Source organism: Zychaea mexicana (genome assembly GCF_025766255.1).
Source record: "Zychaea mexicana strain RSA 1403 chromosome Unknown BDB00scaffold_74, whole genome shotgun sequence".
NCBI lineage: Eukaryota > Fungi > Mucoromycota > Mucoromycetes > Mucorales > Lichtheimiaceae > Zychaea > Zychaea mexicana.
Window position 1 is genome coordinate 114,576 of NW_026516737.1, and position 18,080 is coordinate 132,655.

The window sequence follows — 18,080 nt, forward strand, 5'->3', positions numbered from 1 at the left end:
GAGGTGTTTGGTGACCAACTGGACATAAAAACATTATAGCTATCATCAATTACGCTATCAAGAGCTATCGTCATGGGTTGAATGTGAAGGATGTTTATATTGACATGTATAGTTCGCGTGATATCAAAAGAAACGAATATATTTGTATGTAAGATGTATGTATGTATGTATATAGCTATGTGTGGTGCGTGACGTTATAGTCCTATGTCTGTAAATATATAATACTAGTATGCAAGCAGGAGAAAAAGGAGGGAAAATGTATCATCGTTCTACAACAGTGGAAGAATATGATGTCGATCGTTGCTCTTTATCTGCCGCTGTTTTTTTCCATCAACATAGTCTAATGTATGAGGTGAGTTATTAATGCTCTGCTTATGTGTGGGATGTACGTCACTTACCACCTGCTGTATTTGGATCTGTGCAACTTTTGGATCGTTGACGTGCATATGCATGCTAAATACAATAGAAAGAACACCCCATCAGTTTGTTTACCATTGCCACAACAACAAAACAGTGTATGTTTTTGTGTTTCAACTCACCTTTTGGATTTGTGCATCGATTTTACTTTCAACATAGCATTTCATCATCGACATGTTATGCTGTGGTGTTTCTTTACATACATCCTTTTTCCTCCTTTGTTAATGTATTTCATGCAAGCAGGCCACATTGGCTGTGTTACAAGCGTAGCTCCTGTTTAATTTACCTGCAACAACGCACCCTCGCTACCACTGAAATTGCTTTTACTCGTAGACGATAGAACTTCGTCGCTACCTACACGATCAAACCAGTACCCAACACGTTGACGAGGTAATGACGGATGACGATTACTATTTGTTGCTGGATATTGTGAGCAAGAGGTAGGGACTGTTTGTGGTGGTTTCCGATTCACCATGGGCGTGGTGGCTGTCATGGATCGACGTACACCGCGATTTCTGTTCAAGTGTTGATGATCAATGGGTGTGATTTCTTGTAACTTTTGGGTGATTTCGGCTAGTTGCTGTCGTAGCTGTTCAGCAGGTGGTATGCCCGATAGGCGTCGTTGATCCTAGTTTATTATAATTATCGTTAACGGGACCGGAAAATTACATGTTGTCCTCACTCGACGACAAAAGGGTGAGGGGATGAACACACGCAAAACGCATACTCTTTGGGGCGATTGATCAAGGCCTACAACATAAAGCTCAGGCTAATCAGACATTCATAATGCTCGATCCACTGTCACGCGTGTGTCGAAAGTTTGGATTGTATTATGGCTTACCAATATGATACATGTGCTAAAACAGAAGTAGCATAGCCAGAGGAATCGTCAGTGTACTCTTCTTTTTAAATAACAAGTAAGACTTTTTTCTTCATTTTACCCTAAAGTCGGTGGGGGTGCTGATGCAAGTCTTGTCCACCGCCGTCTTTTTTCTTCTGCGATGAGTGCAGCTTATTTTTGATACACTGTTGCCCATGGATATTTAACTATAATGTACACCACTTGTCCACGCACAAAAGGAGAAAAGGAAAAGAGAGAGAGAGAGAGAGAAGAGAGAGAAAGGAGATATATCTAGCAGCCAATTGGACAAATGATGTTTATTATACAGAGCTTAGTGTATAAATCAGGGAGGATGAGGAAAGTGGATGTAGATGATGATGTGAATGGATGAGGAATTTTCTCCACTACTCTAGCATGTTCGGAAACTTTACAAGTCCATACTGCAATTCTTCCTACTACCAAGTGCGTTTACTACTACTGTGTCTTTCTCTCTTTCGTTGCATCATTACTGCGCTTTCTCTGCCAGCGAGCAGACACGCCACCGTAGATCAAGCCGACCGAAAGCACAACCGCACTCCATGCTTCAGCCTCTGTGGCCGTAAACACTTTCCATCCACCCGTCAATTCCGCAAAGGTTGGGTTTGTGGCCAATATGTAGAACAAAGCCGTGGCGAACGATGCCTTGACATCCATAGTCGCCGCATGCAACCACCGTGGTGTCGAAAAGGACCAGTTATGATGTGTCAAGTTGAACGTGTCGATCCAAAATCCGCCTCCGGAGCCAGCCAGGGTGCCGCATAAGATTTTGGCAATATACTTGTCCTCGCCCAACGTGGAATTGACACCCAGCACCCCAAAATTGACAATGGCTGCGTTACGCAAGATTGCGTCGGCCACAGTGAACGCTTCTTCAACGAACGGTAATGAGAAGATAAGGTTAAAGAGTGGATAGACGAATGAATTCGAAAACATGGACCAATAAGCAAGTCTATTTTTTTTTTCAATAACCGTTAGTCCAGGGTACTTTTTTTATCGTCGCATGAGTAAGACTTGAATAGTTGTTGTATCCTACCCGTAAATGCCCCAGAATGCATTACTCTTCAAGATACCCAATGGCTCGCCTCGTAATATCGCTACAGTAGAGCCTCCCCCTGCACACATTATAATCACGGCTAACAAGCCTTGACCCCATCCAATTTGGTTGTGTCCCGCTCCAACAGCGGACCGATATGCGTAGGCAATTAAAAACGCGTGTAGCACATCGAGCACTGGGATCTCCTGGTACTCAAGACTCGTCAGGTATGCAATGCCGCCTATAAGCTGTTCGGTAATCGTCGTCGTCGTTGCTGCAACTGCTTCAGCGGACATGAAAGCGAATTAGTGGGGTGGAAGGAGAGAGAGAGAGACGAAAAGGTGAAAAAAAAGGGAAGAAAAGAAGCAGATAAGATAAAAGCCTCGCTAATCACTAAGAAATATAGAAGAACCAGTGTAGAAGATATTCCGCTACTGATCTGGGACAAGGCACCCAATCATACAGCGATCCTGAGCCTGTATCAAAAACAAGGTTTGAAACGATCGCGCACTCTTAAAACGCATTTTTTTCTTTTCCATCTTGTTTCATTTTTCGCACGTTTACATAATGTCGTCTACCACTATTCGCGTCTTGTCTGAAGCAGATATTTACAAGTTGCTCGCATTGGGCGATTCCAAGGCCGCTTTGGAGATGGTGGATTTGATGGGTAGCACGTTTGCTGCCTACACTGCTGCACACGGCGACGCTGAAAAGCAAAAATGTGCTCAAGCACCGCAACGTATCGCCGTCACTACCGATATGCACAAGGTCCTGTTCATGCCTTCGAGACTCAACACCACGACCTCCATCAAGGTTGTCAGCGTGCCACTTGGCGACAGCAAGGGCGGTTTGCCAGGCACAACGCTTGTGTTGGATGAAGCTACGGGTGGTCTTCAAACTGTGATGAACGCTGCTGCGTTGACCGCTGTTCGCACTGCTGCTGGTGAAGTCTTTATCTTAATCTGCGCGAGCATATGAGGGATTGGGGAAACGAAGTTAGCAAAAGAAACGATACTCATTAGCACAATTATGTTTGGGTGGTTGGATGGATATGGTTCTTATTTTCAGGATCGGCATTGGCTACGCAATATTATGCAAAGGAAGACGCCAAATCCCTGGTGGTCCTTGGCGCCGGCGCACAGGGTCGTGCTCATATTGACATGGTTGTTGCCGTTCGCCCAAGCATCCAAAACGTAACGATTTGGAACCGCGGACAAGAACGTCGGGACCAACTTGTTCGGGAAATCCAGGCGGCTTACCCGAACCTGACTGTCAAGGGAGCTGGCAATGACGCTGAATTGGAACCAGCAGCTCGTGATGCCGATATTGTGTGCACTTGCACCAACGCCACCCAGCCCATTTTGCGAGGCGAATGGCTCAAGGAGGATGTTCATTTGAACTGCGTGGGCTCATACCGACTGGATATGCACGAGATCGATGCTCAATGTGTAAAGCAGACGGATAAAATCCTTGTCGATTCGGTGGAGGCTTGTACGGCCGAGTCGGGAGAACTCGTCGCGTCCTCAACCCCCGAAAAGTGGACAGAACTGGGCAAGATTGTGATTGAGAATCAAGACGCTAAGGCAGACAGTGCCAAGCGCACGCTGTTCAAAAGTGTGGGTATCAGTGTCCAAGACAGCGCCATTGCTGGATTGATGGCCAAGCGTGCTGCTGATGCCAACTTGGGATCTGTCGTCCCATATTAGAGAAACTTTTTGTTAAGTTTAAAAGTACACTTGTTTATTTTCAACGAAAAAAAAATCTTTTTTTTGCTACTACTACACTAGTATCTCCCCTCATTTCTTATTCCAGCCAGTGGTTTGATAAAACTCTATTCAACAGAAACAATAAAAACATTAGTCTCCATGCTTCTGTTTTTGATCTTTTTCAGGTTTTGCCCCTCCCCCATGGTTGGTTGGAAGATTATTTTTCAGCGTAAACTTGTATCATCAATATACTTTTACAGTGCTTGACTCTATGTAATAACAATCTCATCATGGTATCTTCCACAACCACCTTGGGGCACACACAACCATCTCACATGGTTGTCCCAAAACCTAAATAGTACAGAAAAAAAAGTTTACCTTGACAAGAAGAAGCAGTAAAGAATCTTTCCCGTCAACGCGACCGAAACTTAAATGCGAAGAATTTTTCGTTTGGACTGCTTTTTTCACCATCCCGTCGGGGTTGGCTGGTTACCATGGTTTTCCCGCCATATTACATAACAGCCGGGAGCGACGTTGCTATGGTGATACAAGCATAGCAGCCGTCATAATTCACTCTTTTTATTAAACATTTCGTATAAATGGTGACATATATAGACTTAATTAAAAGGTTTTTCGATTTGTCGGAAAGAAGAGTTACATCTTTTGAATTTAGTTAAATGAAATGCAACAGAAACAACATATGCGGTACTTCAACCTTCATCAGTTCAAAGTCTCTCTACAGTGACGACTCGCTCTTTTTTAGGAAAATATTATATATATTTACTGTAGAGAAATAATAGTACCAACATGCCGAGGAAAAAGTATATGTGGATATATAGAGAAAGGATTAAGAGATATTGATGGGATGAACAAGACCAAAAACGGGGTGACGGGACGAGAACAGACAAGAAAGGGACTGGGGAGGAGGATTGCTTAACTAACGGGTGCGGGTTTTACGGACAAAGGGCGACATGAGTATATCAAGGAGATTTCTCGCAAGTCCACCTGTCGGCTTCCATGCAGCAGCAGCAGCAGGCGTAGGTCCATCTGCAGATGCATCTTTTCCATCGTCACCATCAGCAGCAGCAGCAGCGTCATTGGACTGCTGCACCATCGTCTCCTGGGTATGGGCTACTTTTGCTTCGCTTACTTTAAGCAATACTGTATCCTTTTCAAGTCTTTCGTTTGACTCTTGCACTGGTACTGATGCATCGTTGTTACTGACGGCCATTTTAGCAATCTGTTTTTCATTCTTCCGTTCTTCTTTATCATCTACCGTTGTTGTCTCATTTCGTTGCAGCTGCTATTATCATTGTTTCTGTCAGACTCCGTTTGTTTGGTAACACCAATTCCCCCAAACCCCCTTCGAACCCCATGCATTTTGTTGGTCATACCTTGACTACAACGAGCTCTTGAGCTTCTTGAAGCTGGCTGCTGGTCGTTGCTAAAGTGTGTAGCTATTATTTGGTAATATAACCAAGTTAGTACTTTGAAATATGTATATGAGTGAAGTCATATCAATAAGGTGGTATGCCCCTCGTGATGCTTACAATGACTGTTGTTCCGCTTCGCTGCTTAATCTTCTCATTGAGTTTCTCTCGTAATGGATTGCGATTTTCATCTGCAGAAAGCTCATCTCGTTTAAGGGCCGTTCTTTCTTTGGTTTTTTTCTTTTGAACCGATACCGGAAACAGAAAAGGTGTCTTACCAGATGTGCATAAAGCACCACAGTCCGTATAGATAAATACAGGCTTGACCTCGCTACCGCATCTATCGATTGCCTGGATAGCAGCCTGATGTATAAACGGCGGTGGAAGTTGCAGTAAGTAAATATCCATGTGGTGTGATCTTTTATATAAATGAAGAGTATATCTCCTTACCCAAACGCAAGCATCCTCTAAGCTTCTTGATTCAGGCTCCAGTTCAGGCACGCCTGTCCAGTTGCGTTCATCGGCAGCTGTTCCGTAATAAAGGCCAACCTTGTTTGCATTCGTAGCACCGATCCACACGTCTATCTTTTCAACTGACACGTCCACCTCCATTTTCTGTAAAACCACGGTTACATATCATTATTAACCTTTTTCTTCTTGCTCTTACTTAATAGAAAGTACACCCGATACCTCATCCTTTTTTCCGTTCAGCGCATAATCTGCTTTGTGTTCGAGCTTTTTCATGGATTCTGTTATATAGAAAGAGAGAATTGATTGGGCATATTTAGCCGTTTTCCAGGAACACATCCGGACATCTTGACAATACATACCTTTCGCTTTTTTAGTTGGCGGAAGCTCATCAGCAGCGGCATCATCCTGTTCTTCGTTCACAATAAAACTTTTATCCAGCGTTGCTAAATCGTCCCGCTTTCGCTTTTGCTGCTGTCTCGTCGAGCGTGCCATTGTAAGATTACTTGTACTTATGGAAAATTAAAAGAAAAAGAAGAAAAACAAGATTTCACATTAAGGAGAAAGCTAAAAGTAAAAGCGCTTGCGAAGGTTGCGGAGCTCATATTCCCTACATCAGGTTGTGCCATGAATGATGCTTCTTGTTGACGTAGCACAAGCTAATAGGAAAACTTTCCGAACAAAAACGAGCCACGTAGCACTACCTCTATTGTTGTTGTTGTTGTTATGTAAACCTGCATTGAAGCATTTCTCACTCCCACTGTTTGCATACATTTCCCGGCTGCATATAAGTATGTCTACGGTCTGCACAATACACTACTACAATTCGAGCTCTGCTAGTTCCACGATTATAGACTGGTAAATTCCATTACCTATATATTACACTACGAAAACGCTCATCGAAAAAGCTGAGATCGTTGAGTAGTATGTAACTAAAACCTGCAGTAAGCTTGTCTTAGTCGACACTAGACAAAACATATCGGCTATATAGTAAGTTAAAGTGTGTGTGTACAACACCTCCTTCGCAAAGAAGAGTTGCTTTTTATAAACATATATTCAATTGAAATCATCGCTGATGTAAGTACACGTTCTTCAAAGGTATGATAAAAACGAGATGACTTCAAGTAAGTACATCTTCAAAAACTAATATCATGAAAGCATACGATATTCCTCTCGTCTCTGCTCTTATAATCTTGATAGCAACAATTTTCGCAAAAAAACATTTAGCATCTTGGAATAGTACTTACGGCAAAGAAAAGTTTTCATGAAAACCTTTGAATTTCGATCGTCATTTAGAAAGACAGTTCGCAGATTATTACTTATGCCGACATTTTAATTTTCTTTGTAGGCTACTCTAACAATCATGGAAAATTCGGAAACAGACTCATGTGATCAACAAAAGTTCTTCTTATTTTTTTATTTTTTTGGATACAGGAGTCGAAGATGAAAGACAAAGTCCCTTCAAACTTCAAAAAAAAAAAAGAACTCTGACGCACATCCCCTGTTTGAATGTATTGCGACGTTCTACAAGAAAATAAGCAAAAGTCATGCAAATCCTATACCAAAATCACAAGATGCAAATTTCGAACCTCAAGTACATGGTCTAGCGGATACCATAAACCTACTATCTCCTCGTATATCGACGCAAAGAGCGGAACATTGCGTGCATGGTTTGCATACTGCAGTGTACATGATAAGGTAAGCTATTGAACATCAAATCACTATCAATAGTAGCTGAATGACTAGAACCCCCTATCAATGCTTTATTTACCCAAACCTCATCGAACTACCAACCGAATCCGTGTTCATCTCAAGAATTCAAAATAAGTTTTGCTTGTCAAGTTGCTGTTGACGTTTCTGCATGTGGCTTTTAGCCGGTACATCCATCTATTGGCGATGTTATCGACGGATTAACAATCATAACCGCATGGCTGTGTTATGCTGCGAATCTCGCTCGAATGGCTCTCTTGAAGGATACCCTTTTCTTTTGCTTCTCGGCGTTGCACTGGTGTGGCGCGACTGCTGATGCTTAACGACAAATAGACATTAGTTAAGAGAATATATAATAAAGTGAAGAATATATACAACACAGTCGCTGTTAAGTATCTCTTTCTCTTGCCCGATGACATGCAAATGACTATGTGATTATATTAAGCGCGTGTGCTGCCTTTTGTCAGAGCAATTCGAGATATATACAGGTAGTTGATGAAGACGATTATGTGCTGTTGCACTTGTGCTAAGATATACTGATGCGTTTTTCCCTTATATATACAACCTTCTCGTAGACTTGTGCGGTTTGGCCAGCTTTGGAGGAATTGGTTCCCTAGTCATTAACGCACGCCTTAAAGAATTTTCTAGCGTTCTGTTCAATAACTCGCTGCTGCACACCCAGAAATGCTCTAAGAACTTTTACATGTATAATCAGATGGATAGAAAATTTACGCTGCCGTAGTAGGTGCATTTGACGATTTGCGAATCAATATGGTCCAGGTGTTTGAGCTGACTTCTTATTGGATAAAAAATGGGAAACCGTCTATGAAGAACTCATATTACCTCGAGTCCTTCGGCTACACATGAACGATTCACAGCTTGCTGACGCATCTTTGGGGTTAATGTGTATAAGCTTATATACTTAATGTCTTAGCGATAGAGCTATTGAAATAAAAATGTGTAGTATAGCGGAGATGACCGTGTCAAAACGAACAGGAGGGAAAGATTAGCGTCATGCAGCTGTTTACAGCAAACTTTGATTGGGTTGTGCTGCCCAGACATATACAGTACGCATTGATTGGCTTAAGCTAACAAAGTAATTATTGGGCAACACAGTATTATCTGCGGTTTATGGCGGACAGCGAATCACAATGGTTCCTAATGATCCTTAATAATACACTGATTCGACAGATACTGTGTCGATCGATTATGTTTCAGGTACTGCTGAAGAAAGATGTTTGGCCTTAATTTAAAACACCAAGTGATTGCTTTTAAGCTTGAAGCTATTTGACACAATCGCACATCACCACCGGTAGTGTGACGTGTATTGGCACTGATAATAATGGATTGAAATGCTATCATGTTGAAGATGATGCATGTACGCTTGAAGTGCATTACAGCATGTCGTTTGAAATATTTAGATACTGTCTGCTGTCAACTATATTTCTTATTCGTAAACGGTGGAACTGCATGGAAAAAGTTTGGTCGGACCAATGTGTGTGATCGGGGTGTGTGGGGTGCTTTGACTCTTTCCCGTGGTGTATGTGTACACAAGCGTTAGTAAGCAGGCGAGGTCATTGATTGGCTATCACTGCGTTTGTATAATTCGGGATTTAACGGCCGAGCTCATCGTGGCCAGTGGCCAGTTGCTTATTCATTCTCGATGAAACCGGCCTGCATGATAACGCTGCTGTGCTGTTGTTGCGTAATTTCCCATATATAAAAGCACCTTGCACAACCGTTCCTCTTTCGTCTTTTCCCTTCTTTTTTCTCTCACGTACACTTCTTTTTTCTTCTCACTGAATATCGTAATGTCATCTGCTGCTTTCCGTCCTCTCTTGCCGCGCTTAGGCGCACGCGCAGCTATCAGCATGGCTGCCCCTCGTGTTACTTCTCGAATTCCCATGGCCACCAATACCATGTATCGTGGATATTCTACCAGCAACGGTGGCAACAAATCGGGCAACAACACCTTGTTGTTCCTAGGTAGGTCTAGTGAAAAGAAGTGATCAAACCACCAAGATGAATAAAAAACCTGTTTCTAACCCACCTTTATTGTTCGACTAGGTTTGGCCACTCTGGGCGGTGCTGGTGGATATTACTATCACACCTCAAACCAGTCCGTCAAGACCGCTTCGCCTGAAGCCACGCAAGCAAAGACCAAGAGCGTCGACTACAATCAAGTATACAAGGATATTGCCGAGCTTTTGGATGAGGATTCCGAGTATGTTTCATGTGATGCACGCGATTGCACGCCTCTTCCCACCCCTTCATGGGAATATTTCTGTTTGTGTATGTAAAACGTATGGGCTAATTCTTTTTTTTTATTCACTGACCCGTCTTAGATATGATGACGGCTCTTATGGTCCAGTCTTTGTTCGTCTCGCATGGCACGCTTCTGGTACTTATGACAAGGATACCAAGACTGGCGGTAGCAATGGCGCCACAATGCGTATGTATTAGTTTTCAGGAAGGTTATTTTTGGGGCAGTGCGGAAGAGCGAAAAGGTTTTTTTTTGAAATACATTTTTCTCGTTTAATTGACATGATTACGTTTCATAAAATTAGGCTTTGAGCCCGAAGCAACTCATGGTGCCAACAACGGCTTGCACATAGCACGCAACATCCTCGAAAAGATTCACAAAAAATACCCTGAGATTAGCTATGGCGACTTGTGGACCTTGGCTGGTATCTGCGCAATTCAAGAACTGGTAAGTAACATAAAGGGTAACGAACACGCGCTTGTTGGTCCTTCTTTTTTTCTCACACACAAGACAAATATGCTTACACTGTCACTGTCAATGTATAAATGACCAAATAGGGCGGTCCTACCATCCCATGGAGACCTGGTCGACAAGATGCTCTTACCGCCGAGACATGCACACCCGATGGCCGTCTTCCTGATGCTACCAAGAAGGAAAACCATGCTCGCGATATCTTTTACCGAATGGTAAGTGCTACGCTCATCAAGAACGTTACACAACCTCGTACCATTTCCCGGATTTGTAACAAATTATTGATGCTTTTCCTTTTTTTCCGTCCCCGCTGCACAGGGCTTTGATGATCAAGAAATTGTCGCATTGCTCGGTGGTCACGCATTGGGTCGCTGCCACCCTGATCGCAGTGGCTTTGATGGTCCATGGCAAGAAGCCCCTACTATGTTTACCAACGAATACTTCAAGGCTCTTGCTGAGCGAAAGTGGGTCAAGAAGACCTTGGCTAACGGTGGATGGCAATACGTCGACAAGAGCAACCCTGATGTCATGATGTTGCCCATCGAACTCGACATGTACGCGGACAAGCATTTCAAGAAATATTTCGACTTGTATGCCAAGGATGAAAACAAGTTCTTTGAGGACTTTGCAAAGGCTTTTAAGAAGCTTATTGAGCTGGGAGTGCCTTTCAAGGGTGATGAGAAGGTATACGTGTTCCCCAAGACTGCCGAGTAAAAGCAACAGACAAAATAATTATATAAGCACTTTCTCTCTTCCATTTCTCCTTTCCCTTCCTTCAAAATACCTACACTTGTAAAAATAAAAAGCATACGATACACTACATCTATTGGCTCGGTTTGATTTACTGTAAGGACGTTCTCATCCAAGAAGATAAAGACGCAGTTCGCGACCAAAGAAACATGACATCATTCTACAACTAAGTGACAAATGACGTATTTAGCTGCTGTGTTGATGGTGTCTGTCCAATACGCCATCTTTGGATGCTCGTTGAAAGCTGTGAAATCTGTAAGCATCGTAATACTGCTGCTTATGTATGCGTCTGGCTGGAATAACCCTTCCGTCTTCCTGATCAACCATACTTATCTACTGTGACGCTGATTGATGATGATGATGCGATGCTTCCATTCTAAACTGAGGACCTTCAACATACAATGTGTGATCTTGGGCTACTGTCGTCAATTTGGCAGATAATATTATGTGTGTAATGCGGTCAGAAAACAGCGAAGTTTTCCATTGCTATTGCTGAGGCTGGCGTTATATTACTGCCGCCTGATTAAGTGCATCACATATAATGCACAATAGACAACACTACGTCTGTGCCCAAACTCTTCAGTTTGATCCAACGGCAACTGTTAAAGATATTATATTTTCCAACTACTAACCTACGAGCTACATGCTGTCAACGCAAGCATTGGAAAGTCATAATCATCCTATTGTGCCCAAAAAAAAACCGCTTATACTGAGGTACGTCTTTCACATAAATGTACCACAGTGATCACATCGACCGTTTATTTAACACTAGATAGAACAGATAAACTTCCTACTGCTCACCTTTGATATTGGGCAAAAGTAAGCTCCTGGCTACCATCGGGTACAGCTATAATGGTTAGTACTAAACTGCTAGTGTGCATCCAGTCCTACTTTTAAATAAAATACAAATCATTTTGCCCGAAAAATTGTACTCAGTAAGAGAGTAGGAACGGAAAGAGAAGGTAGACGATTCTATATCGATTACTTTCCAAAAATAACAAGGTCATATATACATGTGAGCTATTACGAAGGATTAAAAAGGATGAAGAAATTGGTGCAATGATTTTCTGTTTCTAAGGAAACTGCTGTTGTTGTATCTAGTGCACTAGCTTTTTTTAAAAACAAGGGAATAATAATAAAATGACACGAACGCACGCACCTCCCGACCTGATACTCAGCAGTAAACATGTCGTAGTAGAAATAAATAACCGGTCTTTAATTATTCCCATTTTGGCGGTTCAACTCTATTGTCACGCAGCAAGTAAGTACACCACTATCAAGAATACCGCCGCGCTACTACCCGCAGACACCATAGAAGCGTTCACAGTAGTAGCGAATAGAAGATAGCCCTAGTTGTATCTTATTATATCGTTATATCACACGGTAAACGGCGCTGTACTTTATTAGAGAAAAACGCTCGCACTCCAGCACAAGCAATAAAAAGCATCTTTCAACAACCCTCTCTATCTTGTTATTAGTTTTGTTCCTATCGTTTATCATTGGCTACGAATCCACACGCCAAAAAAACGTCACGTCAAAGAATAAAAAAGTTAGTCACTACTATTTAGTAGTGATCGACGACTGTGAGCAAGGTAGGGGTCGAACCTACGATCTCCTGATTCGTAGTCAGGTGCGTTATCCATTGCGCCACATGCCCGATTGTTGAATGTACAACACTACAAAATTATATAAACGCATATAAATGTAAAAAAAAGTATTAATGCGAGATTTCCATAAAAATGAAGTAGTAAAAAAGCGTTTGATTTAGGTAAATAAAATCTGTATCTTTCTTGTATAGAAGTGTGACATCTTTAAAAGACATATGGAAGTATTTATTTGATTATTTCTATTATAAAAAACAATAAAAAATTAGTTTTTATAATGATTTTCTGTCTTTGAAAATATACCTTATATAGAGCACCATGGATCATCAAATAAGGACAGCGTTTAAAAAAAGTATCAACTATTAACTTTATTTAATAAATGTATAGCTAATAGTAGGGATACTCATAAAATCTAGAAAGAAAGTTGTTCTGCTTTGTTCTAAACCGAAATAAAACAGAATCCGATTGTAATCTAGTCAGATTCCAATAGATTCAAATTCAGATTTAAGACGTGATTAAACTGATTTGATTTTGGACAAAGGTGTTCAAATTTCAAACTGGTTAGATGCATGGTGGCGGATTCTTCTGCAGTAGTCGGGTTAATAAAGAAGGATGATTTATAGTAGTACTGGAGTAGTGTAGTAGGTTAACCTGTTGTAGAGTACAGTAAATAGACAACAACAGTAGTGCAATGGCAACAAACTTTTATCTGGTGGTGATAGTGATAATAAAAGTTTTATCCGCCATACCTTATCATGCATTATTATAAAAGCTCAACCCAAAAAAGCCAGTCTCATTCATTGTAACTAGTACTTCAATGCAGTAGAGGGAACAGTAATATTTCATTGTTGAAGACGGTCCTCAATATAAAGTATGATCTGACAGCAAGCAATTAGTCAATTCAACTTCAACTCATGCCATCAATACTTTTAAAGTAAAGACAATAATTCTATGCTGTATCTGTCATATCAGTTACTGCTGTTACTTATAGTACCTGTTATGCTACCGAATAGTCAAGGCCATGGATCCTAAAGTAAAAAAATTATTCGATCAGTGTTTCTTTATAATAAGTGCCCGTCGCTCCGTACATTGCGACCCTAGCTTTCGCAAAAGCATTTAAGGATATATTTGATGCGCATACTACAATGTATTCTTGATGAGAAAAAACTCAAACCATTTTTTATTTGAAGAGAGTTTTAATTAACTTAGAAAACGAGCTGAAACTGATGGATTTTCGTAAGGTATAGGACCGCTCGAAGGTCACGCCTCCAGGGGCAATGTATCCTGTAGATTTGTCGGCCTTTCCTCACAAAAAAGTTCTTGTTTTCAGTATTTCATTGTTGGCAGCGGCCGCTTTTCCCACCGTAGGTGAAATCATAGAGCTCGACTTGCTCCGTCTCACCAGGGAACAATGCCAGCCAAAAAATCTCTGTTTCCGCTGATGCTGTCGTTGTTCGTTACTAAACAAAATCATATCAGAGATACTTCTCACTTGACGGTCATTTCAATGAATATGCTCTTGTTCCCAGTCATGCGTAGTTTTGGATTAGAGCCATAAGTCTAGAGCTATATATGCTTCAAGTAATAACATAGCAAGTATAAGGTTATGTATATATGAATTTTATTTATCTCAAATATCACTTCAAGAGAAAATAAACGCACTTTTGTCCATTGCTTTCCACTGTGAATACTGGAGAATTTTAAACTAGATTGTGGTATAGGATCAACTGTGTAAGCCAACTTCGCGGTGCCGACGTCAAATATGGCGAATCTGAGCCGTAGTAATGCTACCATCCATAGCGATAACTGTACGTTGGAACTGTCGTACTAATGGTATGTATTGAAGCTTCAAACGGACATTGTGTGACGGTAACGGGTAAAGCGAACAAGCAACCAATATTCTTTGAGTAAAAGTTTGTGAGGCAGAAAATGTGAGCTGTGGCCGTCATATTGGTGATCGCCACTAACACGGGAACCATTATGTTTAGGTACAGGACAACAGAGTCAAGCAGCGTTGAGAGTACTTTATAAATAAGTGATAAGATAACCGCAGTATTAGTTAAAGCTAGGAGGAGAACGTCAGTGCAATGTTTAAGAATGTTCACTTTTATAATATTGGTTAACTAATATGTGGCACTTAATCAAGTTCAAGACACATTTCTTTTATTGATAAAATCATCACAAAGTCTCGATATATGTACTACTTGAAGCGATAAGATTTTTTTTTTCATTCTTTTTTAATGAGGAAGATAGCGCGATGGGGAGGTGCTTTTGCTACTTTTCTTTATGGATGTATGTGCAACTGATTGGTAAGTTTTGTAGGATATGCTATATGAAATGGATAAAGGAAGGTATGAAATGCTATGATATTATGTACATTAGAGGGGTAAAGGCGTTTAATCATGTACAACCAATTTGTCAAAGCTCTCATGATAAAGCGTCTTGACCATCTCTGTCGTTGGAGTCTCTTCATCTCGCTCCTTTTTTTCGCTGTCCTTAGCTTCACCATGCTCGTCGACCAACACCGTATCATCGTCTTCACCCGCCACACTGCCTTCAAAGAAGCTCTTCATCAAGGAAGCCGAGAAACCACCAATCATGGCACAGCCTGGAGTATCCTTGGTGACCGGGATAGGGGCCTCCGGATCCATATACTCATCGGTCGGACGCTCCTGGGCCAAGTTCCACCACACCAACTGTGGCATCTTGTATCCAGCCTGTTCGTACTCCCGCTTGATCTGCTCGTAAATAGTCTCCCACTTGTCAATGCCAAAGCCTACGTTGAACTCCATATCCGAAAACACAAACAGACGCTTGACCATGTCTTCTTGCTTGAGGTTGTGCTTCTTGGCAATAGGCAACAACAAGTCGAGGAACACGGCTAAAAAGTCGGTCGAGTAGCCCACCGGTGCAGCAAACGCCTTTTTCACATTGTCGCTCAGCTTGCCACCCACGTCGATGTTCACCACCACAGGATTGTCAGCAAACGTAATCACAGATCCATTGAAGGGCGGCGCAGCGAGCTCGGCAAGAACCAAGGACAAACCAACGGCGGGCCAGACAGGCACTGGGGTTCCACCATAGGGGGAATACATGGATCCGGACATGTCGCAGACGGCAATCGAACTCCCAAGCGTTTCGTTGTTCGGACCAGCATCCTGCTTGATGGATTCAACCAAGGTCTTCCACTGAGCATTGGCCAGCTCGGCATCCATGGCATACACTTCCTGCAAGGCTTCCGGGCTCAACGTCTTTGCCAGTTTGTCTTTCTCATTGGTATACACGTTCTGCAATGTCTTGCTGACACGGATAACCAGTTCATGTGGCTGCAGTGTGGCACCACTCACCGACTTTTTACCCAGCGCAACGTCCTTCAGAAAGTTGACAAACTCGTCCTTGGCATGCTTGTAGAAGAGGGCACTGTTGGTCTGCATGCACTTGGACGGCACGTGCGAAAAGTCAATCTTGGTCCACTGACCGGACGCCATCTTGCGTTCCGTCACGTCCAGCGCTTGACGAAGGGGCGAAGTGTATGACTTGCGGTACATCTCCCGGACCTTGTTGAGGTAGTGTTCGCGGGTCTCGTCCTTTTCCTGGAAAGCTGTCGGCGGAAACAGCAACTCGGCGATGGACGTGGCCATCAGAGTGTTCTTGTCATGCGAGTGGCCGAGCGTGGGAGCCCATTTGGCAGCCAAACTGATGCCTTCCGCAAGTGCGTACTTTGACTTTTTGTCAGCCTTGCGATTTGCTTCGAGTTGTCGAAGGTCAGCTTGCAACTGGGAGGCGAATAAGCGGGCGACCGAGAAATGGAGGGCACGATAGCAGGGATCGTCATTCAACAATCTGGTGATACGGGCATGGCGTTCCTCCCGCTGTTGTTTCTTGTTGGCCTGATGCTTCTCATGCTGCTCCTTTTGCTTCTTCTCTGTCGCCGCCTTGCGCTCGGCCCGCTTCTTCTCTTGCTCCTCCTTTGGCAACGTCTTGATACTGTCATAAAACTGCTTTGACAAGTGTCGGTGGTCTTCATAGCCGTTCCAGGGACGTCGCTCTTGCCGAGGGCAGTTGAGCGCCTTAAACTTTCCCTTGTTGTCACCTGTGTGCTTGGGTCCGCCAAGCTCATTGCAGGTGTAGATCTGGCAAATGTTGATGAGATCCTTCCAATAGCCATGACACTTGAATCGAGTCTGCTTGTCCTGGTCAACGTCGGCCATGTCCCAGTCACTGGATTCCTTTTTCTTGCTCTTCTGGTTCACAGGAATAACGTCGGCTGTCAACAAGTGCAGGTTACGAATAGCCGTCTGAGGATGGTTCTGCAAGAGCCAACCAAAGGCCGTGTAGAACTTGTCGTTGGCACTCTTGCCGCGGTGGATGGAGCGCGTATGCCATATGATGTGCAGGGCCACTTCGGGGTCTTGACGCCACGCCTTTTCGAGCAACGAACGGATGAGATCCGTATCAAGCGATACACCAAGCTGATAGTACAGATCCAAGCAGTCGTCTTCGGTTGACTTGAGCGCCACAGCACCGTTGACAGTGCGTTGTACGTTGCCAGTGCGCTGCAAGGCGTTCATGAACTTGTTCTCGTTTTCGCTCTTTTCAGACGGCGACGCGATCTTGAGACCTTCAAGCGACAAGGGTTCGGACAGGCCAGCAATATCGGCCTCGAGGGCTGAAGCATCGTGCAGCGAAGCAAAGTACGGCAAAGAAGAGTTGAACGTGAGGAAAGACATGACGGTACCAGTGACAGTGTTTTTCCGCAGTGAAAAGGGAGAAGAACGTTTAAGAAGTAAAGTGATTTCTGCAGGCTATTTAACTGTGCATACAAGAATCCACGCGCGGGCTTTAGAAATAAAAAATACTGCGGCTCCGTACTGCGGTTGGATCTTGCCTTTTGCGTTGATGTGTCCATTTTGTATCATATGCTCTTTTCATGCCGCTGCTATTGCTGCTGCGAGACATGCTGTTGTCGCAGCACTTTGTAGTTTGACATGTCGCTCCGGTATGCAAGAAGTGTGTACAACCAGCTCCTGCTCTTTCGCTCTTTTGCTCTTAAAGGGAAAAAGGCTTTTATTTCTTTGTGGCACACGCGCATCGCCAGTTTATAGTAAGGCTGTGCGGCTGTTCTGAACAAGATGTCTATTTAAGGTTACACCCATTCGCTTTGGCACTAAGCACTGTTGTGCGTGATGTGTGATGTGTGTTTGTGTGTGTGGGGGCGTTTGGAGCATGCTATGCTCTTACAGAATCTAGTTTGTGTACAAGGCACGACGGTCCAAGCAAACAACATGGTTTTCTTATGTTTAGTCAGTTTCGCGTTGCTTACAGATGAGCTTTGCATAAAATTCATT

General features: G+C 42.9%; 6 protein-coding genes and 1 non-coding gene across 7 annotated transcripts; 2 read left to right on the forward strand and 5 right to left on the reverse strand.

Annotated features, from left to right (window-relative positions):
- Positions 1 to 318: 318 nt before the first annotated feature.
- BDB00DRAFT_838857 (uncharacterized protein) lies at positions 319 to 1,570 on the reverse strand (the record flags this gene model as incomplete). The annotated part of the gene is made up of 5 exons (XM_053124661.1): positions 1,259 to 1,570; positions 1,145 to 1,167; positions 704 to 1,045; positions 540 to 623; positions 319 to 453 (listed from the first exon to the last, which is right to left on the reverse strand). Coding segments are annotated over exons 1-5 (521 nt in total), but the record flags the coding sequence as incomplete, so codon positions are not given.
- On the reverse strand, positions 1,322 to 2,761 carry BDB00DRAFT_562903 (uncharacterized protein). Its single transcript, XM_053117863.1, has 2 exons — positions 2,331 to 2,761; positions 1,322 to 2,246 (listed from the first exon to the last, which is right to left on the reverse strand). The coding sequence occupies exons 1-2, from the start codon at positions 2,624 to 2,626 to the stop codon at positions 1,733 to 1,735; spliced, it is 810 nt and encodes a 269-aa protein (XP_052976489.1). The 5' UTR covers positions 2,627 to 2,761; the 3' UTR covers positions 1,322 to 1,732.
- Positions 2,762 to 2,993: 232 nt separating this feature from the next.
- On the forward strand, positions 2,994 to 4,036 carry BDB00DRAFT_769242 (uncharacterized protein; the record flags this gene model as incomplete). Its single annotated transcript, XM_053119801.1, has 2 exons — positions 2,994 to 3,273; positions 3,399 to 4,036. The coding sequence occupies 2 exons, from the start codon at positions 2,994 to 2,996 to the stop codon at positions 4,034 to 4,036; spliced, it is 918 nt and encodes a 305-aa protein (XP_052976490.1).
- A 456-nt stretch (positions 4,037 to 4,492) lies between these two features.
- BDB00DRAFT_941121 (uncharacterized protein) lies at positions 4,493 to 6,452 on the reverse strand. The gene is made up of 6 exons (XM_053129361.1): positions 6,297 to 6,452; positions 6,157 to 6,215; positions 5,917 to 6,081; positions 5,587 to 5,829; positions 5,431 to 5,493; positions 4,493 to 5,339 (listed from the first exon to the last, which is right to left on the reverse strand). The coding sequence occupies exons 1-6, from the start codon at positions 6,427 to 6,429 to the stop codon at positions 4,974 to 4,976; spliced, it is 1,029 nt and encodes a 342-aa protein (XP_052976491.1). The 5' UTR covers positions 6,430 to 6,452; the 3' UTR covers positions 4,493 to 4,973.
- Positions 6,453 to 9,563: 3,111 nt separating this feature from the next.
- Positions 9,564 to 11,092, forward strand: BDB00DRAFT_769184 (heme peroxidase; the record flags this gene model as incomplete). Its single annotated transcript, XM_053119796.1, has 6 exons — positions 9,564 to 9,630; positions 9,712 to 9,868; positions 9,990 to 10,096; positions 10,212 to 10,354; positions 10,465 to 10,593; positions 10,697 to 11,092. 6 exons carry the CDS (start codon positions 9,564 to 9,566, stop codon positions 11,090 to 11,092), a joined length of 999 nt encoding a protein of 332 aa, XP_052976492.1.
- Positions 11,093 to 12,712: 1,620 nt separating this feature from the next.
- Positions 12,713 to 12,785, reverse strand: BDB00DRAFT_t88. The gene has a single exon. It is a non-coding gene; the product is annotated as a tRNA-Arg (tRNA).
- Positions 12,786 to 14,826: 2,041 nt separating this feature from the next.
- BDB00DRAFT_563293 (uncharacterized protein) lies at positions 14,827 to 17,721 on the reverse strand. Its single transcript, XM_053117865.1, has 2 exons — positions 16,721 to 17,721; positions 14,827 to 16,657 (listed from the first exon to the last, which is right to left on the reverse strand). Exons 1-2 carry the CDS (start codon positions 17,460 to 17,462, stop codon positions 15,129 to 15,131), a joined length of 2,271 nt encoding a protein of 756 aa, XP_052976493.1. The 5' UTR covers positions 17,463 to 17,721; the 3' UTR covers positions 14,827 to 15,128.
- Between the last annotated feature and the right edge of the window lie 359 nt (positions 17,722 to 18,080).

Excerpts from the sequence above, each read along its gene's own strand:
- BDB00DRAFT_941121 (XM_053129361.1), bottom strand. The coding sequence starts at position 6,429 with ATGGCACGCTCGACGAGACAGCAGCAAAAGCGAAAGCGGGACGATTTA. Across the intron at positions 5,830-5,916 it reads TAGAGGATGCTTGCGTTTGG|GCTGCTATCCAGGCAATCGA; the intron begins GTAAGGAGATAT and ends TTTATACATCAG. Across the intron at positions 5,340-5,430 it reads AAGAGCTCGTTGTAGTCAAG|CAGCTGCAACGAAATGAGAC; the intron begins GTATGACCAACA and ends CAATGATAATAG.
- BDB00DRAFT_563293 (XM_053117865.1), bottom strand. The coding sequence starts at position 17,462 with ATGTCTTTCCTCACGTTCAACTCTTCTTTGCCGTACTTTGCTTCGCTG. Across the intron at positions 16,658-16,720 it reads GTCAAAGCAGTTTTATGACA|AGAAGAAGCAAAAGGAGCAG; the intron begins GTATCAAGACGT and ends AGGCGGCGACAG.
- BDB00DRAFT_562903 (XM_053117863.1), bottom strand. The coding sequence starts at position 2,626 with ATGTCCGCTGAAGCAGTTGCAGCAACGACGACGACGATTACCGAACAG. Across the intron at positions 2,247-2,330 it reads GCATTCTGGGGCATTTACGG|ACTTGCTTATTGGTCCATGT; the intron begins GTAGGATACAAC and ends AAAAAAAAATAG.